This window comes from Ammospiza nelsoni, chromosome 6, assembly GCF_027579445.1.
Source record: "Ammospiza nelsoni isolate bAmmNel1 chromosome 6, bAmmNel1.pri, whole genome shotgun sequence".
Lineage (NCBI taxonomy): Eukaryota > Metazoa > Chordata > Aves > Passeriformes > Passerellidae > Ammospiza > Ammospiza nelsoni.
Genome location: NC_080638.1, coordinates 11,730,624 through 11,757,091, shown reverse-complemented (window position 1 = coordinate 11,757,091; position 26,468 = coordinate 11,730,624). Strand labels below are relative to the sequence as shown.

The window sequence follows — 26,468 nt, the reverse complement described above, 5'->3', positions numbered from 1 at the left end:
GTGACAGGGTCCCCTCTTCAAGGATCTCTGTGATCCCTGCCCACGGCCCAGGAGAAGAGTCAGGACTCTGAACTGACCAGCGAGGTTTTATTGTCTGTGGCAGTGGCACCACGAGCTGGACCCGTTGCCCTGTGTCCGGGGCCATACACGAGCAGGGCGGAGGGGAAGGGGGGGCTTGTGCCCACCCCCAGGCCCTGGGGGACCAAGGGGATGGGGTACAATGGGGGGTTGGGGAGGAGGTGCTGGGAAGACAGGGACCCTGCAAGCTCGTACAAAGTGCATAGGTGTGTGTGTGTGTGTGTGTGTGTGTGTGTGTCCCCACGGGAGGGGACAGCCCTGGTCCAGGGACAGCGGGCTTCAGCATCGGAGTGAGCCTGGAAGTGACACAGGGGGAAGGAGTGAGGACCCTGCAGGGCCCCCCCAGGGATGACCCAGCCTGGGGGGACCCAGCCAGAGCACAGAGGAGGGAAGGGGCTACCCCCAGCAGTGCAGACATGGGGAAGCCTGAGCTGGGGGCTGTCCCCAGCACTGCATGAAATCCCACACTCACCCTGCTCAAGGCTTCTTCCTTTTCAGCTTCAGGGCCTGCAGCCAGTGGGGGGGAGAGGCCTCGGATCTGGTGTATTGGCAGAGTTTCAGCATGAGCCCCCCAAAACCAGTCCTGGGACACAGACTGACCCCTCAGCCCCCCCTTTCCCCTTCTGCCTCCGTGAGGAGGATCCTGGCCCCACACTCACCCTGAGGATTTCTCTGGCTTGGGGGGCAGGGCTGGGGGTTTCCCACTCACACCAGGGATCTTGCAGGACTTGGAGCGCTGCACATGGGGATCTTTAGGAGGGGTCCCCTTGCTGTCCCCTGATGATGCCCCCTCCTCGGCCGAGCGGTTGCGACCCCTCAGCTTGGCCTGGGGGCAGAGAGAGAGGTCAGGGAGAAACACAGTGCTCTGTCTCCCAAATCCCCCCACTGCCTTCTCCCTGTCTTTAGCCAGGCCCCAGCCCCACCCTGCCTTAGTCTCCCTGTGTTCCACCCTGCAGCCACGAGTCCAAGGGACTCACCTTGATGGCAGAGGCACTGAGGCCAGGAAAGAGCGGCACCTTAACCCCCCTGCCCGAGGATGAGCCGCGCATCCGCCGGCTCCGGGGCTCCTCCGCTGCCTCCTCGTCGGAGGACACTGCTGGGGCTGGCCGGGGCTCTGTGGGGACACAGGGACAGTGTCACCACGACACTGTGCCAGGACAGACACCCTGCTCCCACCCCCATCCCCACTGGGCTCACCTGTGGAGTCCTGGAAGATCCAGCTCTCCCCCTCGCTGGTGGTGGGGCGCAGGGATGGTGCCCGGTGCTGGCGCTTGCGGCCCAGGCTGGCCTTGCAGCGGAACACGCTGCTGTCCAGGAGCTCCGTGTCCTGCTGAGCCCAGGGGACAGGTCACGGCTGGCACAGGGAGCCCAGAGACCCCCCACCCCAGCGAGCACACCCACAGCCCCCACAGCAGTGCTGGGGGCCCTCAATCCATGGCTGTCCCTGGGGGCAGCAGGGTCTGAGAGCCCCATCCACAGACATATGCTGTGTCCCAGGCCATACAGGGTGACTGGAATGTCCCCACTTCCACTCACCTCCAGAAGAGGAAATTCCTGCCCCTGCTCCATGGACCCCTCGGGCTGGGGGGTAGTCAGTGAGAGCTGCTGCTGCCCCCAGCTCAAGGAGCTCTCTCCATCTGGGTGGTCTGAAGGCTGTTCCTCATTTCCTGCGTCCATTGGGATCCCACTGACAGCCTCTGGCAGCAGAGGGGGGACCGTGGGGCTCTGTGAGGCAGTGGCTGGTTCAGAGGGATGCCTCTCCTCCTCAGAGTGGCTGGGTGACTCACTCCAGGGGGGCTCCACAGCCAAGCAATCAGCTGGAACGTCACCCATCGAAGGGCTGGGGGCCGACCTGCTTGGGGAACAAAATCTCAGAGTTGCTCTAGCCCCAGGTAACACAAGCCCTGCCCCAAACCCCTCAGTCTGACACAGGGGAAGCTGCTCCCTCCCTGCCACCGCCAGTGCCCTCCTTACCCGTGCTCTGCGCCGGTGTCCCCTCCCACGCTCCGCTCCCCCGCACCAAGGTCCCGGCTGCGGGCGGCACAGCGGGCACTGAAGGCACTTGCCCACTCCTGGCGCCTGGCCTCAGCATCCTGTGGCTCCACACTCCAGCTGTCCAGGTCCTGGCTCCAGCGGGCATTGCCCATGTCCAGAGAGAGATCCCTGTGCAAGCCTGCCCGGGGCTGTGGCAGGACCCCGGACATGGAGCCATCCGAGGCTCCGGCACTGCAGGGATCTGGCACCCGCTCTGTGCCAATGACACCAAACTGGCTCTGGCACTCAGCTGCTCCAAGCTCCCCAGCCCAGTCCCTGCTGACAGAGCTGTGATGCTCCTGCTGGTGGGCACTGCTCCAGGTGGGCTCCTGGGCTGGGGGCTTGGGGCGGTGGGAGCTGGGCATGTCCTGCTCACCAACCCTGCCCAGCCCGCTCTGTCCGATGCTGCCCTCACTGGGCCAGCTCAGCCGGGCTGGGACCCGCTCCTGCTCTTCCTCCCTGGGGGTCACAGAGCTGTGCTGCCCATCCTGGGCTGCTCCACTGGGGCTCAACTCTCTGTCCTGCACTTCCATATCCCTGGTGCTGGATGTGTCATCCCAGACACTTCTGCTGGGGCTGAACTCCCCATTCTGGGTCTCCGTGTCTCCAGTGCTGTGCCTGCCATCCCTGGCTGCTCTGCTGGATGTGAATTCACTGTCCTGGGTCTCCATGTCCTTGCTGCTGGATCTGTCATCCCAGGCTGCTCCGCTGGGACTGAACTCATGGGTTTCCAAAGCCCGGGTACTGCATTCACTGGCTTCAGCCAGCCTACTGGGGCTGAACTCCCAGTCCTGGCTCTCCATCTCCTTGGGGCTGGATCTGTCATCCCAGGCTGGCCTACTGGGGCTGAACTCCCGGTCCTGGCTCTCCATCTCCTTGCTGCTGGATCTGTCATCCCAGGCTGGCCTACTGGGGCTGAACTCCCGGTCCTGGCTCTCCATCTCCTTGCTGCTGGATCTGTCATCCCAGGCTGGCCTACTGGGGCTGAACTCCTGGTCCTGGCTCTCCATCTCCTTGGTGCTGGATCTGTCATCCCAGGCTGGTCTGCTGGGGCTGAACTCTTGGTCCTGGCTCTCCATGTCCCTGCTGCTGGATCTGTCACCCCAGGCTGGTCTGCTGGGGCTGAACTCCTGGTCCTGGCTTTCCATGTCCCTGATTTCACCAGTCCAGGCCGGCCGGCTGGGGCTGAACTCCCTGTCCTGGCTCTCCATGTCCCTGGGGTTATACCTCCTATCCCAGGCTGGCCGGCTGGGGCTGAGCTCCTTATCTGGGCTGTCCCCAGTGCTGGATCTGCCAGCCCAGCCCAGTGTTAAATTCTCCTCCTTGCTCCCAGCATCCTGGCTGCTGTATTTACTGGCCCAGTCTGGGGTGAGCTCCCTGTCCTTCATCTCCGTGTCCCTGTCGCTGTACCTGTCTGCCCAGGTGGGCTGCCCGGAGCGTGGCTCCTTGTCCAGCTGCCGGACGTGTCCCGTGCCAAGGCCACTGCCCCAGTTGGCCTGTCTGGAGCCAAGCTCCTCCGTGCTGCCATAGCCCTGGCCCCACTCAGCTGTGCTGGCACTGAAGTCTGGATCCTGTGGGCAGCTCTTTGCAGTGCCAAGGGACCGGGACCAGTCGCTGCAGCCCAGTTTCGTGTCCCCCATCAGCTCCGCTGCTCTGTAGTCACTGCTCCAGCTCTCACAGGCAGTGCTGTCCTTGTTGCTGTGGTTGCTGTCCCAGCTGGATTTGGTCCCAAATTCCTGGTCCTGCTTGGTCTCAACAGGCCAGTCTCTCTCCCTGGATGCACCTGGGTGGATCCAGTCAAAGGTGCTGTCCTGGCGAGGGTGGCCAATGCCGAACTCACTGCACAGGTCCTTCCGTGACCAGCCCAGGAGGTTCTGGTAAAATAAAGGGGGGAGGAGTTAGAGGGGGAAAAGAGGTTAGAAAGGAGAGAGGAGTTTGAAGGGAGTGCAGCTCTGGCTCCCACAGCAGCGGAGCTGGGGAGGAGGGGAACACCTCAGGGACACAGTGGAGGTCATCCCAGGGAGGGGGCAGACCCCACCCCCTGCCCCTCAGCACACAGTCCTGCTCAGCCTCCACCGACCCCCACCCAACCTGTTTCATCCCACTGCTCCAGGGAGGGCAGGGAGGAGAAGCCCAGCCCACACCAACCCCACAGAGCCCCCACACCCCTCACCTCTGGAGAGCTGTGGACCCCAGGTGACTCCAACAGCTCTGTCAGCCAGCCCGGGTCAGTGTGGGGGTCAGGCTCCTGCGAGGGTTTTTCAGCCTGGCCTGGGCCCCCAGGACCCTGCAGGCTCTTGGGGCCATCACCTGCCCAGGCTGAGTCAGCTGGAGCAGCTGGATGTGGTGGGGCTGGATCCAGGGGGGCAGCTATGGTAAGGCTGGGCTGGGTGGGGGACTCAGGCTCAGCTGGCTGCTGGCCAGGCTCTGTCACATGAAGTGGGGAGTGGGACATGGGAGCATCCTGCTCTGCCTCCCTTTCCTCCTCCTCTGCTGAGTGCTCAGCCTCTTGCTGTGCCACGGGACCCCCTGGGCATGGAGCCCCTTCTGCCTGCTGGCTGCCAGGTCCTTCAGCCCTGCTGTCCCTTGGAGGGCTGGGTTCTGCAGCCTCCCCATCTGAGTCCCCCTCTTCAGAGAGCCCTGAGTCGGGCGTCTCCCGGATGGGGGAGCGGGGAGGGAAGGCTGGCAAGCGTGCCCCCCGCGATGGGAACGTCCACTCAAAGGACTGGGAAAGGCTCCAGCCCGACTCGCTGCCCAGGGAGGGCTCTGACAGGAGGTCTCCAGCCCGGGGCAGGGCACTCAGTGAGCCCCCCAGCTCCCCCAGGCCCTGCCCCGTGGGTGGGGGCCGCAGCACTCCCTCTGAGGAGCGCCGGAGCCCCACATCCCGGGGAGGGGGGTTGAAATCAGGACCCTCATGGAGCCGTGGGGACACTGCGGAGTCATCAGGTCCCTCTGGGGAGCCTGGGGGACGAGAGGCTTTGGCAAGGGGTGGGCTGGGGGGGCCCAGGTACTCAGCAGCAGCCTCGGGAGAGCCGGGGGGGCAGGTGACTCGTGGGGGCAGTTCAGGAGTGCCAGGGGGGCTGGCAGTGCCAGGGGATCCCTCCCCTGGAGTGTGTGGGGAGCCAGGGGAACGAGAGACGCTGAGCAGGGGATCGGTGGCCGAGGGAGCGCCCGGGGCCTGGATGGAGGTAACAGGGACCTCGACTGGAGGCCGAGTGGGGGATTCAGGGGAGCCAGGGGGCAGTGTGGGGGAGTCAGGGGCCAGGAGCTCAGGGGGGGCATCAGGGGAGCCAGGGGCTGGGGCAGAGGGCTCAGCAGGCTGGAAAGGAGCTCCTGGGGCTGGAGCTGGGCAGTTGGGGGGCCTTGGGGAGCCTGGAGGTCCGAGGGCACCCAGCTGTAGAGTGGAAAGCTGTGGAAAAAAGCCAGCAGGGGGTCATGTCACTCAAGAGGCACGTCCAACCATCATCCATCCAAAAGCCAGCCCCCCAAACCTCTGGAGGGTCCCTCCCTGCAGCCCTGCTCTCCTCCCTGCACCCGGGGCAGGAAGTGCCCATGCTGCGTGCCAGAACCAGGCTGCTCCCGTGTGACTCAGCCAGGGCGGCGCCCGGCGCCCCAGCCCTGCTCCCTGCCCGGCCCCCTGCAGCCCCCAGAGTGCCTGGACAGACGGAGACAAGAAATGAAGCAGGAAGAAGTCAGAACCCCCAGCACAGCCCCCTGCCCTGCCTGTGGCTGGCACCCCCCTGCCCAGCAGTGTGGGGTTTGCCCCCTTGGTGGGGTGACCTGGTGCCGCTGCCCAGGCTGCCACCCGCAGTGTCACCACGGCCCGGTGTCCCAGTCACCGCCCTGAGTGAGCGCGGCACGGGGAAAGGGGCTGGCGGGGTGCCCGTGGGGCCTGCCCTGCCACATACCTGCCGGGTCACCGAACCCCAGCTGGTGACTCACGGCTGCTCCCTGCCCACGCCTGGCACTGCTGCTGGCACACGCCACCCCCACAGCCCCAGGCCCCACAGCGGGCTTTCGGCACAGGGGGCCCTGGCCCCCATCAGGAAGGGACAGCCAGCACCCCAAGGAGAAAGGAGAGACACGCACCCCGCAGAGAGGGAGCCCCGGAGGAGACAGGAGAGCCCCGAAGGAGAGAGCCCAGGAGCGGAGCCGCCATGGCGCCGGAGGGCGAGGCCAGCACTCACGTCAGGAGGGGATGGCGGCCTCCGGCGTCCACAGGGGTCCCCGGCACAGCTCGGCCCGGCTGGGGGGGAGCTGCTGTGGAGAGAGAAGGGGAAGGGGGGTAAATCCCACTGTGTGCTTCAGTGCTATTCGCCCACCACCCTTCACGGATGCAGGGTACAAGGGGTCGGGCCCTGCCACAGCTGCACAGTCTCCAGCTTGGGCTGCGAGGGGAAGGAGGCAAAGCGGCCCCAGCTCCCCTTCCGGAAAGTTTTCGGTCCTTTGGGAGCGAGTTTCTCACACTGTGGCTCACAGCAGCCCCCGCCCAGCTCTCCCTGAGGTGCCCGGCTCTCGGGATCGTGGCCAAGCCCTGGCCCTAGCCCAGGACATCCTGCAGCTGGGAGTCCTGCCGATCTGACTGCTCCCTGTGCCCTGCCATGGCCCAGCAGGGAAAAAATAGCAAGGCTGGAAAATCAGGAGCATTTCCTGGGGGACCGACCCCCTGTCTGTAACTCCCAGCCCAGGGGCTGGCTCAGAGCCCGCCCACAGGCTGCTCCTGGCCCGGGACAGCCCATTCTGTGGTTGGCACCAGCCACCCCGGCCTTCCCACGGAGGCAGCTCGAGGCACTGCGGCTCGGGAGGAACCCGGGCCCCGTGCCGGCGACCAGACCTCAGCTCCGTTACATTCCCAAGCCTGGGATGGCTCGGAGCGATATCCCCTGTTCCCACTGCCACTCCTCCCGGCGTCGGTCCCTGTGCCCTCACCTCATCTCAGCCACAGGGTGTCCATCATCCCCCATTCCCAGCTCGCCTGCCGTAGGTCGGGGCATCTGCAGGGCTTCGCCGGCAGGGTCTACGTCTGCCTCCCCGCTGGGACGCTTCCGGAACGCAACAAAGGTCTTGGAGCCGAAGCGGGAGGAGGGGTCGGTGCAGAAGGGCGACAGCCAGGCCCGGTCCGGGCTGCCCGGGCCCTCCCTGCTGTCCATCTTGGCCAGGATCTCCTCCACGGTGGTGCCCGGGAACCGCTCCGGCCTGGCGGCCACCGGCACCGGCGTCACCTTGAAGGGCGCCGGGCCCTTGCGCGAGGGGGTTGGCGGGGCCGGCGGCATCTCCTCCTCGGTGCCCGTGACCGAGGGCGACGAGGGCCCCTTCCCGTTGTGGGTCTCGGGAGATCTGACAGTGAAGGAGGGGCGCCGGAGGGGCCCCCCCGCGCCGGCCCCGCTGTAGGGCTGGGGCCCGGCCAGGCGGTTCATCTTCTCGGCCGAGGGCAGCTCGGGCCGGGGGTGCCGCGGGCCCGGCGTGGGGGGCGGCACCGGGGGCTTGGCGGGCACGGCCGGCTTGGGGAGCACGCGGGGCTTGGGCCGCACCGGGGGCTTGGGGCGCGCGCTGCCTGCAGAGAGCAAGGGAGGGGGACTTGGTCAGCGGAGTGCTGCGGCCCCCCAAACCAGGAACAGCCCTCAGGGGGCCGCCCCAGCAGCCCCCCCCCCCACCGGTGTCCCCCAGCCCGGGGTACTGACCTTTATCGGGGCTGCCGGCCAGCCCGGCCCCCGCGGTGCCGGCAGGGGAGGCGCAGGGCACGGCGGGGGGCAGGGGCTGCGGCTGGGAGGCCATGGTGACGCAGGGAAGTGGGGGGCTCAGCACGGGGTCAGCCCCTGGTAAGAGAGGGAGAACGGTTTTGGGGAGCGCTCCGAGCCTGGGGGAACCCAACCACCCTGTGAGGCCCCGTGCCAAGCCCTGTCCAGCTGTGCCAAACGGTGATCACACCGCGGTGCCACCCTTAGTACATTGGCCCCGGCTCACCTGAGCCAGCCTGGCCCCAGCAGCAGAGCCAGACACGGTCCCAACCCCCCCGTAACCACAGGGACCCCACACGACACCCCTTAACGCCGCAGGGCCGCTCCTGTACCTGTGTGACCCTGCGCTAACCTGTCCCAGCACACACGTGTCACTCTCACCGACCTTCGCCAAACCCCCAGCGCCGAGCTGACCCCCACTTTGCCCCGATCCCCATCTGAGCTCCCTGCCCAGGTCACTCCCGGCCCCCCCGAGCCCCCGGCAGCCCAGGAGGCACCGCCCGGTCCCCCGAGACCCTCGGCCAGCCCCTCTCAGGGGCCGCGGGCGCCCCACTCACCTTCCCCACCGCAGCCTCATGGTCGGGGGCGGGCCGGGGACACACGTGGGGGGCGCAGAGCGGGCGGGGAGGAGGGGTTACTGTCCCCGCGGGTCTCACGCTGCCGCCGCCGCCTCTCCCGTGACTCACCGGGGCTGCGGGGACAGGAAAAACCCGCTCGGTGCCTCCTCCCGGCCCTGCCCTCTCTCCCCTGCCCTCCCCCCCGCCGCCCTCCTCTCCCCGCCTCGCTCCCTCCTACCCCGCCGGGGTCCACCCTCCCCACGACCCCCCCTCCTCTCGCCTTCCACGGGGCAACCGCCGCCACAGCCCACATCTGGCGACCATCCGGCCCGTTTCCCAGCCCGGGATGGCGGCGAGGCCCCGGGATGCGGGTCCAGCCCCCCGGAGTCCTCCGCCAGCGCGGCCTAGCCTCGTTGCCACGGCAACGAAGCCTCCGATCGAGTGGCTGAGTAGGCCGCGACCGCGGCCTAGCGCCGTCCCCATGACAACGAAGCCCCCCACTCAATTCGGGGGTCCCGGGCCCATGTTGCCCGCCGGGGCCGAAGCCGTGTGATCCCCCGGGCGGGCGTCACGGGCCCGGGGGGAATGCCGGTTACCCGTAGCCCCATGCCGGCGGAGAGACCCCCACTCACCCTCCACCGCCGCTGCTCATGCATATTCATGACGGCTTGGCCACGCCCCCGGCGGCGGAGCGGGGCGGGGCAGAGCGGCGCCGCGTGGCGGGCGGACCATAGAGAGGGGCGGGCGGAGAGTCCTCCGAAATGGGGGTGGGGGACACGCTGAGAACGTCCAGCACTGTCCCAATCACCCTCGGGGGCCCAAACAGCCGAGCAGGACCCCTGGACCTCCCCCTGATTGCAAATTATCCCATTCCCGGGGTCCTCCAGGCGCGGGGCGGTAACGCGTATTCAGGCGGAGGTTGCTGTGACAATAGAGCCCCCCAGCATGGACCCCACCGTCCAGGGTCCCTTGTGCCCACCGGGGACACGCGGCTGGCTTCCGCCCCGGGAGACTCGTGCTTCCCCGTAGCCCCATCCCAGCGGTGCCGGTAAAGGCAGTGGAAGGAGGGGGGAACGGGCAGCCATGGGGTCCCCCCGGGGCTGGTTCCAGACCGGGAATCGGCTGCAATCAACACCGGAGGGGAAACAGGCCTTAATCGGATCAACCCCCTCACGAGGGAGGTAGAAAAACCCCCAAATGGCATCAGGATCGAGCGAGGGGCTGTAATTAGGAGCCCTGATGGCTGAGCAGGGGCTGGGGGCCGCTAATGGAGGGTGGGGAGAGAGTGAAGTCAGCCCTGGAAGCGGTTCAAGGAGGGGAATGAGCTCCCGGATGGCTGCAGGAAGGAAGGAGGGAAGGGGGAGCCAGCCCCACACCCACACAAACACCATCAGTGGGGTTTTTTTTTTTATTCAACCCGAGTTGCCATGTGAACAGACCCAAAATACAAAAAAACAACACCAAAAAAAAAAAAACCAACGAGGGAAGGAAAGGAGAGAAAGCCAAGTGTTTAGAAAAAATAAATTGATGGAATACAACGGTGAGGGACTGAGGAGGCACCTCCTGCCACCACGGGGTGCTGGGGGTACAGGGGAACCTGGCCCTGCTCCCGGCTGGGAGCCATACAGAGTCCAGGACCCTGGTCCCTGCCGTGGGGCTGGCCTGCCCAGTCCTCTCCTCTGGGATCCAGCCTGGAGCCAGCTGGGATGGAGCTAATCTGAGCCCGAGGCAGAGTCCTCTGAGCTGGGGGCCGGGCTGGCAGCTCCCTCCTCCTCCGAGTCCTGCGGGCGGGGGACAGAGAGGTCAGCAGGGGACAGTGAAGGCAGGGCAGTATCCCCCACTACAGTGGGGACAGGGTGATGGTGGTGACATGGGGACACACCAAGGGATGTCCCCAAGGACATGAAGTACCACAAGGACCCAGCCTCTCCATCAGAAACCACCAAGGTGTTCCCCAAGGAAGAGGGGCTGGGGCCCTCCCAGACAGTTGTTCCCCAGGGAAAAGGGACCAGGACCTCCCCAGTTGTGACCCCACCTCCTTCTTGCTCTCTGCAGAGGAGCTCTCGTCGCTGGACACAAATTCCTTGCTCTTGAAGCTGTCACTCAGGCCCTTAGCCGGGGACTTGGAGGATGAAGACTTTGAGGTGGCACCTTTCTTGTCCCCTTTCCCCTTCACCTGCTTCTCCTGCTTCTTTTTCTTCTTCTTCGACCTCTCCCTGTGTGGGGTTGGGTGAGCAGAGGGGAGAGGAGCCACGTTACCCGGCTGGCCCTGGGAACACCCCGATTTTGGGGGGCCAAGCCCTGGCAGCCCCTTGGCAGCACACTCACCCCCTGTGGCTGTCGGCCTTGCTGCCCACACTGTATTCCTTCATGGCCTTTTCGTACTCCCGCCTGGCATCTTCTGCCTTCCGATCCCACTCCTGCAGCCAGAGCACATGGTCAGCGAGGCCACCCCTCCTCCTAAACCATCCTCCAGCACCCACCTGCATCCCACCCTGCTCCCACTCCTGATCACCCAGCTCACCAGCCCGAGGATGTCCCCAGCCCTACCCAACTCCCCATCTGTTCAACTCCCAGCTCCCAGGAGCAAGGAAGGGCCTTCCACAGCCAGCCTCCCCTCCTGTACCAGGCCCAGCTATACCCTGGGCCTCCCATCCCTTACCTCCTTCTTCTCCTTGGACATGGCCTTCCAGAGCTCCCCAGCCTTCTTGGACAGATCGGTGATGCTGATGCCAGGGTGGTCCGACTTGATCTTCTCCCGGCTGGCATTCAGCCAGAGCATGTAGGCCGACATCGGGCGCTTGGGAGCGTTGGGGTCCTTCCCCTTCTTGCTCTGGGAGGTGGAGAACACCCGTGGAAACCCAATGCACCCCTCACCCAACACCTCAGAAGCAGGCTCTGCTTGCCTCTGCAGCCCCCAGCAATCCAGCTGGGGAGTGGGGCTGAAGGGCCACAGCTGGGGGTCAGGCTGCTGGAGAACAGCCCAAAAACAATCAGATAGGCTGGGCATGGCAACAACGTGCCCTTGGGAGAGGCTCGGCCTGGAGCCAGCTGGAGGCAGCAACACCAGGCCAGACACCAGCTCTGGCCAGGGCACTGGTGAGTGCTGCAGAGGCTGAGGTCAGGCAGCTCTGGTGGGGCTGTGACCGGCCTGACCCCGCTCCAGGAGCTGGTCCTGTTCCTGCAGGAGCTGGTCCTGCTCCCACAGCAGCCTCACCTCGGGCTGTTTCTTGCGGGGCTTGCGCTCCTTGACAATCTTGGCCTTCTTGGCCGGTTTCTTGTCGTCGCGGTCGCTGTCGCCGTCACCGCTGGAGGAACTGGCTGAGGCATTGCTGTCAAACCTGCATGGGGGCACCAGCCTCAGAGCTGCCCCTAGACACCAGAGCCCTGAGGCTGCCTTGGCCAGAGCTGCCCTCCTCCCGTTAACAGCCCTCAGGGGAGTGGCCTTCCACGAACACAGCTCATTGTGTTCTGCTTCCTGCACATTCAGAGTTCTCGTGGTGCCAGGGCTCAGCTCCACAACTCTCACCCATCCTCACCCCAGCCTGGGGCTTTAACCCTCCTCCCAACTGTTCTCTTTCCCAAAAAGTGCAGCCAAGGCTTCCCCTGGAGCCCTTCCAGAACTTTCTCATACTGCCTGATGCCATTACAATGAAGTGAGCCCAGAACTGCCCCAGCTGCCCAATATTCCCAAACCCAGGGCTGTACATTCCCAAATCCAGGTGATCCCAGTCATGCTGTGAGCATCTCTCAGTGCTCACACAGCCCTAGAACAGCACCTTCCCATGGGGCTTTTGGATAAAGCCCTGCCTGGCCTCTACTCACTCTTCTGCCACATCATCATCCTCTTCTCCAGGGTTGAAGGATGAGTCTGGAGGACAAAGTGAGGGCTCAGTGTTACAGATCATCATGGGGAGCAGGAGCTGGAGCACCATGGCACTCCCTCACAGTCCCAGCCCTCACCTGTCTCCTCCCCAGAGCCATCACTGCTGTCATTGGCATTCTCCTCCCGGATCTTGCCCTCCTCTTTCATCCTCTCCAAGTAGGCATCGTGCTGGTCCTCATCAGAGTCAGCATATTCATCATAGCTCTGCTTCATTCCCTGCAGAGAGGCAGGATGGGAGCTGCTCCCTGTGCTCACCCAGGAACACAGCCCTGGGTGAGCACAGCCTGGGCACGCACAGGCCAGGGCACAGACACAACCATGTTCCCTCCTTCCCCCCTCAGGGCCCCAGAGAGAGAGGGGCAGAGCAGTTATGGGGGTTAGGGGGGCCCCTGCACACCACACTAGGGTTACTGGGTTAGTCAGAGACCACCACAGCCATGCACAGGAAACCTGCACCAGGAGGAGGAGAAAGAGGAAGGGATATCGCACGGACCTTTTTCCTCTACAAGGGCAAGGAGAGAAAAGAGAGGTGAAAAAAGGAGGGAAAAGCAGCTGGATTCTGGGAGAGGGCAGCACCAGTGGGCGCGAGCCCAGCCCTGTGTGCTGATACCTCCTTCAGGCCCCGGTTCTTGATGTTCAGCTTCTTGGCATTGACAAAGTCGAAGAGCTTCCCGTACTCCTCCCTGGGGGAAAGGGCACAGTCAGGCTAGGGGTGCCAGGGGGCCCCGGTGGGCACAGCCAGGCTGGCCCACAGCCCACACCCACCTCTCGATGCTGCTGAAGGTGTACTGGGTGCCCTGCTTGGTCTCGATCTCGAAGTCGAAGGAGCGGGTGGTGGTGGTGCCGCGGGCGAAGTTGACAAAGGAGATCTCGTCGAAGCGAATGTGCACGGGGGGCTTGTGCACGTAGATGAAGCCTCTCTCCAGCGGGTACAGCAGCCCTGAGCTGGCCTTGTAGGAGCAGGTGATGCACTGGGCTCCAGAGTGTCTGCAGGACAAACAGTGCTATCCATGGGGACAAACATCGTCCCTGTGCCCAGCCCTGGCAGACAGGCCCTGCTCCCCAGCATCAATCACACACAGAGCCCCTTCCCCCAGCCATGGGAACGAGGTGGAAAGGGAAGGACTTTCCCTTCCCTGCAGCTGCTCACCCCTGGAAATTTCCAGGCACGGTGATCTTGCGGTTCACCAGTGCCTTCATCACCCGGCTGACCATCTCATAGAGGGAGCCTGACATGTTCTTGGTGAGCCGCCCCTCAAAGCGCTTCTCCACCTCCTCCCTGTGTGGAGGGAAGGAGGGCAGAGGTGAGAACAGGGTCTGGGGTGTAAAGAGCTCCCTCAGGATCCAGGGAGGGCAGCATGGCATCAGGGAGCTCACTCATTCATGTTGAGGGTCAGGGAGATGTCCTCATCCTTGGAGAAGAGCAGGATCAGGAAGTGGTATCGGGTCTGGCCTTGCTTTATCGGGGGGTCCAGGCTGATCTGGAAAGACAAGAGGAGGTGAAAACACAAAACCCCCCCAGAGCACCCTCAATGCCCTTCCAGGGGAGGGCTGAGCCATTCCCGCTCACCACGAAGAACATCTGGCGCTGGTCCTTGTGCGGGAGCAGGAAGAGGCGCAGCACGGTGGTGTAGGGGATCTTGTAGTCGAAGGTCTTGCCGTGCAGGTGCAGGAAGGTGGGGTAGATGCGGATGTCGTAGCGCCCGCGCGGCGTCAGGCACTGCAGCTCCCGGAAGATGCAGATGGCATCTCCAGTGGCCTGGATCACGTCCGCCTTGGACAGCACGTTCTGGGCGAAGGCCTGCCGGGGGAGCGGTCACAAAGGGTCCCTCGCCGCCAGCCCCCGCCCTCCTGCCGGCCCCACGCACCTCCACGGGGTCCACGCCGTCCTCCTGGGTGGGGGGCACGTAGAACCGGACCTCCATGAGGGAGACCTCAGCGTCGTCGTTCTGGTGGAACTCCAGCGTCACCTCGTTCTTGCCCGTGGTGCACTGGGACACGTTGCTGAGCGGGATCTCGAACACTGGCTGCTCCCCGATGTCGAAGGACAGCAGCTGCCCTGCGGGGACACCACAGCCAGCTCAGAGCTGCACCCCACAAATCCCATCTCCAGCCACAGTCTCGCTCCTCCCCTAAAATCCAGCAGTGCCTCTGCTCTCATCACTACATTCCCACCCTCCAAAATCCCCAGGCTTTCTCCCTTCCGGCTGCATCACTGGAAAATGACACTGATCAGAAACAGACAAAAAGGAACTATCTGACCCCATGTGTCCCTGTCCCTGAGCTGAAGGCACATCCACCAGCTTCCCTGGCTCCCTGAAGAATGGCACATAGATGCACATTCCACATCAAGCACAGCCCCCTGGGATTCAGGGCCCTCCTGCTCTCCTGAGATGGCAAATGTTCTCACTGTCTCTGAGGACATCCCTAGAAAACAGCTGCTCCTAAGGGAATGGCTGTGGCAGCAGAACAGCCACACTGGTGGGAGCATCCCACCCCAAGGCCTCAGGCTGCCACTGGAACTCACCTCCAAACCTCACTGTACCCCAGTTCCAGCCCTTCACACACAGATCCTTCTCTGCAAGCTCCAGGCAATAGTGGGCCTTGAAGAAATCTGAGAGCTTGTCAAACTCCTGGGTTGGGAAAGAGAGAGGCAACACCATCAGGAACCAGTAGTGCCCAGAGCCCTGGGTGACACACAGCCCTGGGCATGGAGATGCAGGGGGCAGAACTGCTCTGGTGCTGACAGGGAGCACAGCCGGATCTGGGACAGGGCCAAAGCAGCGGGAGCAGGGACTCACCGACTCCCGGAACCCGTCATACTTGTAGACGTGGCCGTTCTTGGTGAGCAGCTTGAGGCCGTGCCCCAGCGCCACGCGCCGCCACACACCCTCAGCCAGCTCCGAGGCCTGGATGTTGTCCACCTTCCCCGTCTTGCTGTTCTTGAAGATGACGCCCTGCCGGCTCAGCCGCAGCCGCCCATCGTTCTGTGGCACAGCTGGGCATGAGGGGACTCGGCCCCATGGAGGAACCACGGCCCCGTTGGGTGCTCCAGGCACCCACACCACCAACTCCCCTCAAATCAGCGACAGCTTCATCCCCCACACCCTCCTCACCGCACAGCATTCGCTCCCCTCATCCACACCCCAACGCTGGGAGTGCCCCTGGGGCCATCCCCGTGTCCCCTCGCTCACCATGGACCCCTTCACCTCCTGGTAGATCTCGTTGAACTCCAGCGTGTCGGCCATGGCAGCTGCGGGGTGTGGGAGGGGACGGGGACGATCTCAGGGGGGTTCAGCAGCCTCCCCAGCCCGGCATGCCCGGGGCAGCGGCACGGGAGTCACTCACGGCAGCTGTGGGAGGACAGCGGGTGAGCCGGGCCGGCGACAGGCTCCTGGCGCTCCCCAGCGCCCCCAAAACCAAACCCCACTCCCCAGGCTGCCCCCGCCCCGGACGCTGCCTCTGACTCACTGACGGGGGCAACCCCCGGCCCACCTCGCCCCTTCCCCAGCCGGGCCGTGGCCCTAGGGCCGCCCCTTCCTGCGGCCCTCGGCCGCCGCTGTGTCATCGCACCTCTCGACTGCCCCTATCCCTGCCCTTCCCGTCCTTCCTGCGGCCTCTCCGCACCCCAAACCATCCACCGCATCCCCGAATTCCTTCCGAGCCCGAGCTCCCAAGCGCCCCCCAGGCTTCCCCACAACCCCGGGCCTGCCCACCCGCTCCGAGCCCACTTCCATCTCAGGCCCGTTCCCCCATCCCAGCCGGCCTGCCCTGACTCCGGGTTATCCCTGCGAGATCCAGACACCCCCCCCTATCCCCCGGTAAGCCCGCCGGCCCCCCCGCACCGCTGCCGCCGCTTTTCCCGCCTGCGCAGCGCGAACCGCGCGGAGCCGCCGCCGCCGGAAGTCGCTCGGACTTCCGCCATGGCGCCGGTACCGCGCGTGCGCCCCCTGGCGGTTGGGCGGGCCCGTGCAGCGCTCTCCGCCGCACCGAGCGGCGGGGGCGGGGTCAGAGCGGCCGGGACTCCGCCCCCCACCCGCCGCTCTGCCCCGCCCAGAACAATAGAGACAAGGGGGAGAGACCCCATTGGCCAGCACGGGGCGAGCCCCGTGACGTCACCTCTTCTGGGGACACCCCCCTCCCCCAAACCCGGGGCGCCCCAAAGTGTTGGAACCGGACCATGGGGTGGCCCAGAGCGCGGCACCCCCGAAACCGCGCGCACGGGGCTCCCTCACCGTCCTCCCCTGCAGGGGTGTCTCCCCAAACCAGGCATCCCCAGTCTGGGGCGCGCCCGCCACGTGCATCCCAATGCGGGGCTCCCCGGTGCCCGAATGGGTCCCCCCTTTAGGGGGGAACCCCGGGGAAGGAGCCCGCCTGCACCCCGCCATCCATCCAGGAATGGGGGGGCCATCCCTCCCGTCCCCCCGGGCCGTGCGCCCGCCCCCGGCCCCCGCCCTGCCCCCGCCTCCGCCCGCCCGCCCGCACCGCCCTCGCTGCCCGCACCCCTGCGGGTGCTGCCCACACCCTCCGGTACCCGCACGCTGTCCGTGCCCCTGCCGGTACCGCTGCCTGCACCCGCGCCCGCCCTGCTCTGCCCTGCCCTGCCCTGCCCGCATCCCCGCTCACTGCCCGCACCCCTGCCCTGCCCTTCCCGCATCCTCCTCGGTTCCCGCAGCCCTGCCTTGCCCTGCCCGCAGCCCGGTCTCCGGCCGCCCCCGCGCTGCCCATGTCCCTCCCGAGCTCCCGCACCCGCTGGGTGAGCGACTTCTTCTCCTACGAGACCACCAAGTCGGTGGTGGTGAAGAGCTGGGTGGTGGGCGTCGTCAACCGCGGCGTCCAGCTCCTCATCCTCACCTACTTCGTCGGGTGAGCCCCCCCGGCAGCCGCCGGAACACCCCCGGGCATCTCCGGGACAGCCCGCCCCGGGACATCCCCCGGGACACACCCCCGAACCCTTCCCGGCACCGCGACAGCGCGGTGACAGCCACTCGCTGCTGCAGGTGACACCCGGGGGTGACGGCATGTGGCGTGGGGTCACAGCGAGGGGACACCGGGCGGTACGCGGGGTGAGGGGGTGGCCAGGCCGGGAGCAGAGGAAGGATGGGAGAGCGGGTGACAATGTGTCAGTGCCGGGAATTCAGGTGTGCCGGAGCGGGTGACACGATGGGGACAGCCAGAGAGCGTGCCGGTTGACAAGGCGGGACGGAGGAAGTCGGTACGGGTGACACAAGGGGGACAGCCAGAGAGCGTGCCGGTTGACAAGGCGGGACGGAGGAAGTCGGTACGGGTGACACAAGGGGGACAGCCGGAGTGCGTGCCGGTGCGGGTGACAGGAGGGTGGCAGCGCAGGTGACACGATGGGGACAGCAAGGTGTCGGTACGGGTGACGCAAGGGGGACATCCAGGAGAGCATCTCGGGTGGATGACGGGAAGGGGACAGCGTGGGTGACACCGAGGGGCAGAGAAGCCGCTCGGCTCCAGGGGGTGACAGAAGGGGATGAGCCCCGCTGGGGTCCCTGTCCCCGAGTGCTCCCGGGGGTGACAGCAGCCACCGGCGGGGGGATGAGAAGTGGCAGTCGGGGACCCGCAGCCGCTGGCGCTGATAGCTCCGGGGGTCACGGGCAGGTCCGGGAGAGGCAGGAGGGGCCAGGGGGGTGCCGGTGGTGTCCGAGGGTGGCTGTCCCCAGCGTCACCCGCGGTGCTGTCCCAGCTGGGTGTTCCTCCATGAGAAAGCGTACCAGGTGCGGGACACCGCCATCGAGTCCTCCGTGGTCACCAAGGTGAAGGGCGTGGGGCGCTACGCGGGGCAGGTGATGGACACGGCCGACTACGTCACGCCCCCCCAGGTGAGCACCGGGGACCGGAGGGGTCGCTGAGGGGCGCGGGGCCACTCCCGCCTCAGTTCCGGACGGGGTTGTGTGACAGCGACGTCCCGCAGGGCACCTCGGTGTTCGTGGTGGTCACCAAGCAGATCCGGACCGAGGAGCAGGCGCAGGGCGTGTGCCCGGAGGTGCGGGGGGGCAGGGGGCGCTCGGGGGGACCCCTCGGTGAGCCCCCCGTCCGCTGACCCCCGCCCCGCAGAGCGAAGCCGCGTTCCACTGCTCGGCGGACCGGGACTGCCGGGAGCTGAGCCCGGGCACGAGCAACGGTGAGGGACCCGCTGGCAACGGGGCTCAGGGCACCGAGGGACCGCGGGAGCCACCGCGGGCGGGAGTGAGGGACCCTCGGTGGGCTCGGCGGGCTGGGGGGGCCCGGGGCTCTGGAGCTGGAGGGCTGGGGGAGCGGAGGTTCAGGGTCCCAGGGGTGCCAAAGGGGGTATGGGGATCCCCGGGGTGCTGATGGGGGTCTGGCGTCGCAGGGGTGCTCCCGAGGGTACTGACAGAGGTATGAGGATCGCCGGGGTGTTGACAGAGATCTGGGGTCTCAGGGGTGCTCCCGGGGGTCTGACAGTGGTCCGGGGGTCGCAAGAGAGCCGAAGGGGGTCTGGGGTCTCAGTGCTGCTGGCAGAGGTGCTGACAGTGGTCCGGGGGTCCCAGGGGTGCCTATGGGGGTCCAGGGTCTCAGAGATGCCCCCGAGGGTACTGATGGGAGTAGAGGAGTCACAGGGGTGCTGACAGAGTTCAGAAGCCCAGGTGCCTGGTGTGCTGACAGGGTTGGGGGTCCCAGGGCTGCTGACAGTTCAGGGCCCGAGATCCCATGGGTGCTGACAGGGTTGGGGGTCCCAGGGGTGCTGACAGGGCGCTGCGTCCCCTACAACGCGACCCTGCGCACCTGCGAGATCCAGGGCTGGTGCCCGCCCGAGGTGGACACCATTGATGTGTAAGTGGGGCTGGGAGGACACAGGGAGGAGCAGGGGACATGCCCCCTGCCATGTCCTCAGCGTCACCCCCCTTCCTCCAGTCCCGTCATGCTGGAAGCTGAGAACTTCACCCTCCTCATCAAGAACAGCATCCGCTTCCCGCTCTTTGGCTTCGAGAAGTGAGTGGCACAAGCCACGGGGGGACACGGGGGGACATGAGGACAGGGTGTGGGGTAACACAGGGACATGGACAGGGGACATGGGGACACAGGCACAAGATGGTGGGGAGATACTGGGATGGGGGTCCATGAACCCCAGACTGCTGCCTGATGGCACATCCCTCCGTGTCCCCCTGTGTCCCCAGGACCAACCTGCCACCCCCTGGCAGTGGGGTGGAGCTGGGCCGGTGTCGCTTCCACCCACAGCTGCAGCCCCTGTGCCCCATCCTGCGCCTGGGGGACGTGGCACGTCTGGCTGGGCAGGACTTCCCTGCGCTGGCTGCCACCGTGAGCGGGGACACGGGAGGCACGGGGGGACAATGGCGTGGGTGTGGGGACACAGGGGTACAAGTGCGTGGGGTGGAAGGGCATAGGGACATGGGACTTGGGGACACAGAGACATGGGATGTGGGACTTGGGGACACAGAGACATGGGATGTGGGACATGGGGACATGGGACATGGATGGGGGGATATGGGGTGGTGGGATGTGGACATGGAAGACGGGGACATGGGCTTGCATAACATGGGGACACGGGATGCAGGGATGAGGATGTTGGGAAGAGGACATGGGGATACAGGAACACGGGACAGAGTGATGACGTGGGGCTTGACACTGGGACACGGATGGGGTTTGGGATGTGTGACACGGGGACATGGGGTGTACAGACATGGAGACTGGAGACATGGGGTGCAGGGGGATGTGGAACTTGGGGAGATGAGAATGTGGCTGTGGGTTCATAGGACATGGAGTGCAGGGCCATGGGGATGCAGGACTGTGAAGCTGTGGGGACTTGGCGCCATGGGGCCAGGGTCCGTGGTGCTGACGTGGGGCTGGGGCAGGGGGGGGTGCTGGGGATCAAGATCGGGTGGGTGTGTGACCTGGACCGGGCCTGGGAGCGCTGCCTGCCCCGCTACTCCTTCACCCGCCTGGACAGCCTGGCCCGGACCCCTGCCCCTGGATACAACTTCAGGTATGGCCAGGACACGCACGGCACAGGGGTGTGCACTGCCTGGCACAGCTCCTGTCACCATGTCCCCATGTCCCCGTGTCACCGCAGGCACGCCAGGTACTATCGCTGGCCCGACGGCTCCGAGCGCCGCACCCTCATCAAGGCCTTTGGGATCCGCTTCGATGTCCTGGTGTATGGCAGCGTACGTGCGGGGCCGGGGACTTGTGGGGTCACAGGGGGTTGGGGACCCTGGCCAACAAGGGCTCTGCTCCCCTAGGCCGGCAAGTTCGGCATCGTGCCCACCCTCATCAACACGGTGGCTGCTTTCACCTCCATCGGTGTGGTGAGTGGGGGACGTTCTCAGCCTCGCAGTGGTGACACCTCCCAGGGCACAAGGGGGAAATCCCGTGGCTAGAGGGCATGGGGACACAGCACAGCTGCAGGGTGACAGCGGCCTGGCTCTGTGGGAGTACGGGGGTGCTCCACAGCGCGGGCCCCCTCACCCCAACACTGCTGCTCCCAGGGCACGGTGCTGTGCGACATCATCCTGCTCAACTTCCTCAAGGGCGCTGAGCACTACAAGGCCCGCAAGTTCGAGGAGGTCAGACACGGGGCCGGGGTTCCCTGGGGATGGGGACACCTCTGGGGGCTCGACCAGCCCCCCCCGGCTGCAGTGACTCACCCAGTGCCTCTGTCCCCTGCCCCATAGGTGTCAGAGGCCGGCGTGCCCGCCACCCCCTCAGCGTGTCCCCCCGGGGCGCTGGGGACCTGCTCCCGGGACAAGCAATCCACCGACTCGGGCACCTTCTCCCTCGGCCTCTAGCCCGGGGGCCATGGGGCAGCTCCTGCCTGCCCACCACGCTGTGGGGCAGCCGAGACCCCCGTCGGGCTCCTATTGCCCCCCAGTCCCCAGTGCTCCCTCTGTGAGCCCCATCAGCATCTGGCTGCCCCCAATGCCCACCCCGGGTACATCCCAGTGTCTCCAGTGTCCATACGATCCCTGTCCCTTGCCCCCAGGGTGCCCCTCCGGCAGCACCTCCCTGTCCTTGCCACCCCATGCCCCCCAATAAACCCGTGGCTCGCAGCACCCACCCGTGTCCAGCCTTGGGGGGTCGCGGAGTGGTTTTTGGGGGACTGACGGGCAGGGTTGGGGTGCAGGAACAGAGGGAAGAGGGGTCAGGGTGCTGTCCCTGGGATGCGGGACACCGCGGGGGGAGCTGCCAACAGGAGGAGCGCCCGTGGAAGGGAAGACGGCACAGAGGGACAGGAGCTGTGCCCTCGGGCTGTCCCTTCCTCCGTCGGATGTGAGTAACTGTGGATTCGGAGGAAGCTCCCGGATGGCTCCTCATGCAGGGCCAAGCGCTGCCCTTCCTGCTCGGGATGGGGCGAGGGGGTGAGCTCTGGCTCCCAGGATGGGGTGAGGGGGGTGAGCTCTGGCTCCTCATCCTGCCCCGTGGGGGCTCCCACCCCAATCCCCCTGCAGAACCAGTGGGGAGGGATGCTGTGAGCCTGGCTTGCTCCTAATGGATCCGCTGGGGTTCATTCCTGGGAATGCCAAACGAGGGTCCCGCAGCCCCTCGCTGGTGCCCAAGGCAGCCCCCGCCCCGCAGGGAGAGCGGCTCCTGCCCTCCCCCCGCTGCAGATAGCGGGGCTCCTTATCAGCCCCACGGATTCCTTATCAGCCCCACGGATTCCTTATCAGCCCAGCCCTGGCCGCCCACCCACCACCACAAACCCAGCCTGGGGGGCTCCGTCCGCGGCGCCGGGACCAAGGAACCCCCAGGGTGGCACCGAGGGCGAGGCACCCCAGCTTCAGGACAGCGAGGGGGGGACAGGGACACTCAACCCGCAGCTTTTGGAAAGGGAAGAGACTGGAAACGGATTGGTCTGCGGCGGCTGGAAATGGATACTTGTGCCGCGCTCCAATTAGGACACAGAGAGCTGGGAGTGTTATTAATAGTCATTAATAGAACCGCTCATTAGCGGTCCTGCTCATTAACGGGGCTCCGGCCAGGGCGGGAGCGGCCCGGGGAGCCTCGCTGCGATCCCGGGGGGCTCATTAGCAGCGCTGGTGTTTCCCTGTTTATGCTGCTAATTAGCGGAAAGGCTCGAGCTGTGTCTGCGCTGGGGACTGCGGGGTTCCGGCCCTTCTTCATTCCAGCCTGGGATTTGAGCCGGAGCTGGGCACCTCGCGGTTCTGCCGCCACTTTCAGCAGCTCCTGCCTTTCATACCTCTCTCCCCACGCATGCCGGCTGTCCCGGCACTGCGATACCGGATCACTCCTTATCTCCAGCCTGGTTTGCTCTCCCGGCTGATGCTGCAGCTCTGGGTGTCTGGTTTGGTGCCCCCACCCCCGGAGTCCCCTAACCTGCACCCCCATTTACAGAGCCCTTTCCCCCCGACACCACTCATTTTGGAGCTCCTGTGAGCTCTCCCCCGCTATTTCAGCCGCTGAATTCCCCCCACAGCCCCTCCTTCGCACCTCTTTGCTGGTAGAAGGGCCCCACTGAGCCGGTGGGGGGTCCCGGGGGCTCTGTGCCCCCCCACCAACCTCCGTCCCTGCACTGGGGTGTTAAACCTGCCCCTTCCCACAGCCTATCCCGCGCTTAATCCCCCCCTACAGCCCCAGCCCAGCCCCCCTGCGTGTCCCGGGGGATTTGGGGCTCTTCAGACATCCCGCTCAACTTCTTCGGTTTTCCCCAGAGCTGGAACTGTGAGAGTTCAGTCCCAGTGGGACAATCCCAGACCACCTCGGGGGCCTTCCCTCCTCCCCCCAATGTTTATTTGTGGGGTGGGGGAAGTTTGTTCCCTCTTGGCTCAGCGTTGCCGCTCCATCAGCAACCCGCGGAGCTGGGACACACCGAGAGCTCCGGTGGCAGCCAGTCCTGCGGCAGCTGCTGCCCTAAAATGGTCATTTTACAGCGTGGGGGGTCCCAGAGCCCCCCCTCCCCGCCCAGGATTTTTGCTAAATGTATAAATCTCCTCGGCACTTTGTGCTCAAAGTGGAGCCCCGGCGCTTTGAGGGGGGAGCGGAGCCACCGCTGTGTGCAAAGCTGGCAGCAAAACGGGGAATCCCGAGTGCCAAACGCAAAATGCCAAATGCAAAATGCCAAATGCACACCCTCCCCCCCCCCCCCCGCAGTGCCACTCCCTCCAGTGTGACACCAACCCCCAGCGCGACCCCCCCGCCGCCAAGTGCCCGATGTGACACCGCCCGTGCGAAACGCAGCCCCGATGTGTGACACCCCAGCGCCGCATGCGGCACCCCGAGGTGAAATCCCAAATGCTGCCTGCAGCCCCCCCCGTTCCTGAGCTCCCCAGAGCCGGATCCCAGCCCCACCGCCGCCGTGGTGGGCGCCCGAACCCGCGGGCGCGGCGAGGCCGGGGTTATCGCGGGGGTCGGCGCGTTGACACGCGGGTGAGAGCTCGATAAAACCGCCCGGGCAGGAGCCAGATGGAGGTGGGGGGAGCTGTGAAGTTTCCCACGGGGGCTCCCCCCGGCCCTGCCTCCTGCCCTGTCCCGCCCGTCCCCTCCAGGAGGAGGGCGGGGAGGAGGAGGAAGGGGAGGTAACGCGGTGGGACTCGCGCCGGGGCCGCAGGAGCGGCTGAGCCCGGGATGAGCTGAGCGGAGCGGAGCCCAGCGCCGGGATGGAGGAGACGACGGGCGCCTACACCTACGGCTTCGACAACGATACGGAGTACTCGTGCGAGTACGAGGAGTGGGGCCCCTCGCTGGCCCTGCTGCCCACCATCTACCTGCTGGTCTTCCTGCTGGGCACCACCGGCAACGGGCTCGTCCTCTGGACCGTCTTCAAGGGCGGCCGCGACCGCCGGCGCTCGGCCGACACCTTCATCGCCAACCTGGCCGTGGCCGACCTCACCTTCGTGGTGACGCTGCCGCTGTGGGCCGCCTACGCCTGGATGGGCTACCACTGGCCCTTCGGCACGGCCGCCTGCAAGGTCAGCAGCTACCTGGTGTTCGTCAACATGTACGCCAGCGTCTTCTGCCTCACCGGCCTCAGCTTCGACCGCTACCTGGCCATCGTGCGGCCGCTGGCCACGGCCAAGCTGCGCTCGCGGGTCAGCGGGCTGGTGGCCACGGTGGCGCTGTGGCTGCTGGCCGCGCTGCTGGCGCTGCCCGCGCTGGTGCTGCGGCGGGCGGCCGCGCTCGACGGGGACACCAAGATCACCTGCTACATGGACTACGGGGACCTGGCGGCGCAGGGCACCGAGGGCGCCTGGGAGGTGGGGCTGGGGCTCTCCTCCACCGCCCTGGGCTTCGTGGCCCCGTTCGCCGTGATGCTGACCTGCTACTTCTTCATCGCCCGCACCGTGGCCACTCACTTCCGCCGGGAGCGGGCCGAGGGGCCCCGCAAGCGCAAGCGGCTGCTCACCATCATCACGGTGCTGGTGGCCGCCTTCGGGGGCTGCTGGCTGCCCTTCCACCTGGTCAAGACCCTCTACGTGCTGATGGACCTGGAGGTGCTGCCCTGGTCCTGCGCTCTCCACACCTTCCTCAACAACCTGCATCCCTACTGCACGGGCATCGCCTACATCAACAGCTGCCTCAACCCCTTCCTCTACGCCTTCTTCGACCCCCGGTTCCGCCACGCCTGCGCCGCCCTGCTCTGCTGCCGGACCCCCGGCCCCGGCCCCGAGCGCTCCGCCAGCTACTCCTCGGGGCACAGCCACCCCCCTGGCGGCAAGGGCGGCCCCGGCCCGGGCGGCAAGCTGGACCCCGCCACCCAGGAGACGCTCTTCCGCTCCTGAGCCCGTCCCCGACCGCCCCCGGCGCCCCCCGAGCTGGTCTCCTCGGGGGGAACACCCCCCTCGGCCTCGCCCCAAAGCCTGGCTTGCTTTGGGGATGCCCCGCTGGAAAGCCCTGCTCGCGGGAAGGGGAAACTGAGGCACAGCCGGGGAGGAGCCCCTGGGGGGCTCAGAGGGGGGCGGCTCCCCCGGCACCCCCAAGGCTTTGTGTTTTGTGACAAATAAATGAATTTTTGGTTAAAAAAGGAGCAGGGTGTGCGCAGTTCCCTCGGGGGGCTGGGGGATGTGGTGGAAGGGAGGATGGAGGGGTGGGGGTGTGGAGGATGGAGGGTGTCCGTGAGCGAGGGCGTAGTGTGTGTGTGCACTATGGGGCATCTCTGCCTGGGACGGATTCTCCTGGTCTGTTCCTCAGCAACACTTTGGGAAACGCAGGAAAACCTCCATCCCAACCCTTCGGGGCATTGCAGCATCGGGGTGGGGGTGTTGGACCCCGTGGGGTGGGCACCTGCCTGCCACAGCCCCCCAGCCGTGATTGTATCAGGCGGCAGCACTGAAATCCTAAATCCCATTTTGGGGCTTTTTTCTTTATCTGAAGCTGGGACGAGCCCCGGGTGACTCACCGGGTGTGCAAACAGGAGCTGGTGGTGTGAAACACCCAAACCTGAGGGATGGGGACATGGGAGCCCCCGGGTGCAGATGGGGACACGGGACCCTCGGGGTCTGAAGAGGGACACAGAACCCTCTGGGCATTGATGGGAGGTTTGGGCACCGGACAGGACCCTGGCTCACCCCAACCAGGATTTGGATGAGCCAGCAAATGGCTCCTGTCCCATTTCCCCCCCTCCCAGCCCCCGCCGTTTCCTGAGGCTCTGCTCGAAATAAATCTTCCCCGTATTTGCTATTTACATCCTTCATTTATGGGTGATGAACTATGCTATCTCCTCAGCCTTTGTTCTCTCTTGGAAAGGATGCGGGATCATTACTGGGTTCCTTGGGATGCTTCCCGTCGGGGGAGCTGCCTCCGCCTTCCTACCGGCCCCCGCCGTGTTTGGGGGCCACCGCCCGGGGTCTCCCCGTGTGGGGACCGTCCTTTGTCCAGAGACAGGGAACAGAGGGGGTGGCCATGGGGCTGGGGACTGCACAACCCCCCAGCTGGAGGGGTGGGAGCCTCCTTGAGCGTTTTGGGGAGTTTCCAGATGGATCTGGTTTTTGGGTTGGGGGGGCTTGAGGAGTGGGAATGCTGCATCCAGGGACACGTCTCAAAGTGTGTTTACATTCCAGTGCCATCCAGGCTCCCTCAGCCTGGAGAGACCCCTGGATATCTCTCATCCATCTGTCAATCCAGCTGTACATCCATCAGTCCAACAGTCCCTCCTCCATCCATCCATCCATCCATCCATCCATCCATCCATCCATCCATCCATCCATCCATCCATCC

At 65.8% G+C, this 26,468-nt stretch overlaps 4 protein-coding genes across 6 annotated transcripts; 2 read left to right on the top strand and 2 right to left on the bottom strand.

Moving 5' to 3' along the window:
* Window positions 1–68: 68 nt before the first annotated feature.
* On the bottom strand, window positions 69–8,571 carry TNKS1BP1 (tankyrase 1 binding protein 1). Of its 3 annotated transcripts, none has more exons than XM_059475334.1 (12): window positions 8,408–8,571; window positions 7,794–7,928; window positions 7,042–7,666; window positions 6,300–6,372; window positions 4,286–5,521; window positions 2,053–3,986; window positions 1,615–1,933; window positions 1,276–1,405; window positions 1,056–1,192; window positions 738–904; window positions 551–616; window positions 69–374 (listed from the first exon to the last, which is right to left on the bottom strand). In XM_059475334.1, the coding sequence occupies exons 2-11, from the start codon at window positions 7,885–7,887 to the stop codon at window positions 556–558; spliced, it is 4,776 nt and encodes a 1,591-aa protein (XP_059331317.1). In that variant the 5' UTR covers window positions 7,888–7,928; window positions 8,408–8,571; the 3' UTR covers window positions 69–374; window positions 551–555. The 3 variants fall into 3 exon arrangements, with proteins under 3 accessions (XP_059331317.1, XP_059331319.1, XP_059331318.1); XM_059475336.1 differs by having other exon boundaries at window positions 1,615–1,930; XM_059475335.1 differs by lacking the exon at window positions 8,408–8,571 and adding an exon at window positions 8,077–8,122.
* A 1,319-nt stretch (window positions 8,572–9,890) lies between these two features.
* SSRP1 (structure specific recognition protein 1) lies at window positions 9,891–16,214 on the bottom strand. The gene is made up of 17 exons (XM_059473906.1): window positions 16,139–16,214; window positions 15,488–15,646; window positions 15,095–15,280; window positions 14,821–14,926; window positions 14,162–14,352; window positions 13,864–14,094; window positions 13,671–13,774; window positions 13,444–13,572; window positions 13,059–13,280; window positions 12,904–12,976; window positions 12,371–12,509; window positions 12,233–12,278; window positions 11,625–11,748; window positions 11,070–11,240; window positions 10,736–10,827; window positions 10,443–10,623; window positions 9,891–10,188 (listed from the first exon to the last, which is right to left on the bottom strand). Exons 2-17 carry the CDS (start codon window positions 15,539–15,541, stop codon window positions 10,120–10,122), a joined length of 2,118 nt encoding a protein of 705 aa, XP_059329889.1. The 5' UTR covers window positions 15,542–15,646; window positions 16,139–16,214; the 3' UTR covers window positions 9,891–10,119.
* Window positions 16,215–17,019: 805 nt separating this feature from the next.
* Window positions 17,020–21,211, top strand: P2RX3 (purinergic receptor P2X 3). Its single transcript, XM_059473907.1, has 12 exons — window positions 17,020–17,159; window positions 18,004–18,139; window positions 18,232–18,303; window positions 18,375–18,441; window positions 19,019–19,112; window positions 19,194–19,271; window positions 19,457–19,598; window positions 20,153–20,283; window positions 20,371–20,464; window positions 20,540–20,605; window positions 20,786–20,863; window positions 20,972–21,211. The coding sequence occupies exons 1-12, from the start codon at window positions 17,020–17,022 to the stop codon at window positions 21,083–21,085; spliced, it is 1,212 nt and encodes a 403-aa protein (XP_059329890.1). The 3' UTR covers window positions 21,086–21,211.
* A 2,660-nt stretch (window positions 21,212–23,871) lies between these two features.
* Window positions 23,872–25,275, top strand: APLNR (apelin receptor). The gene has a single exon (XM_059474739.1). It carries the CDS (start codon window positions 23,912–23,914, stop codon window positions 25,031–25,033), a length of 1,122 nt encoding a protein of 373 aa, XP_059330722.1. The 5' UTR covers window positions 23,872–23,911; the 3' UTR covers window positions 25,034–25,275.
* The last annotated feature ends 1,193 nt before the right edge of the window (window positions 25,276–26,468 follow it).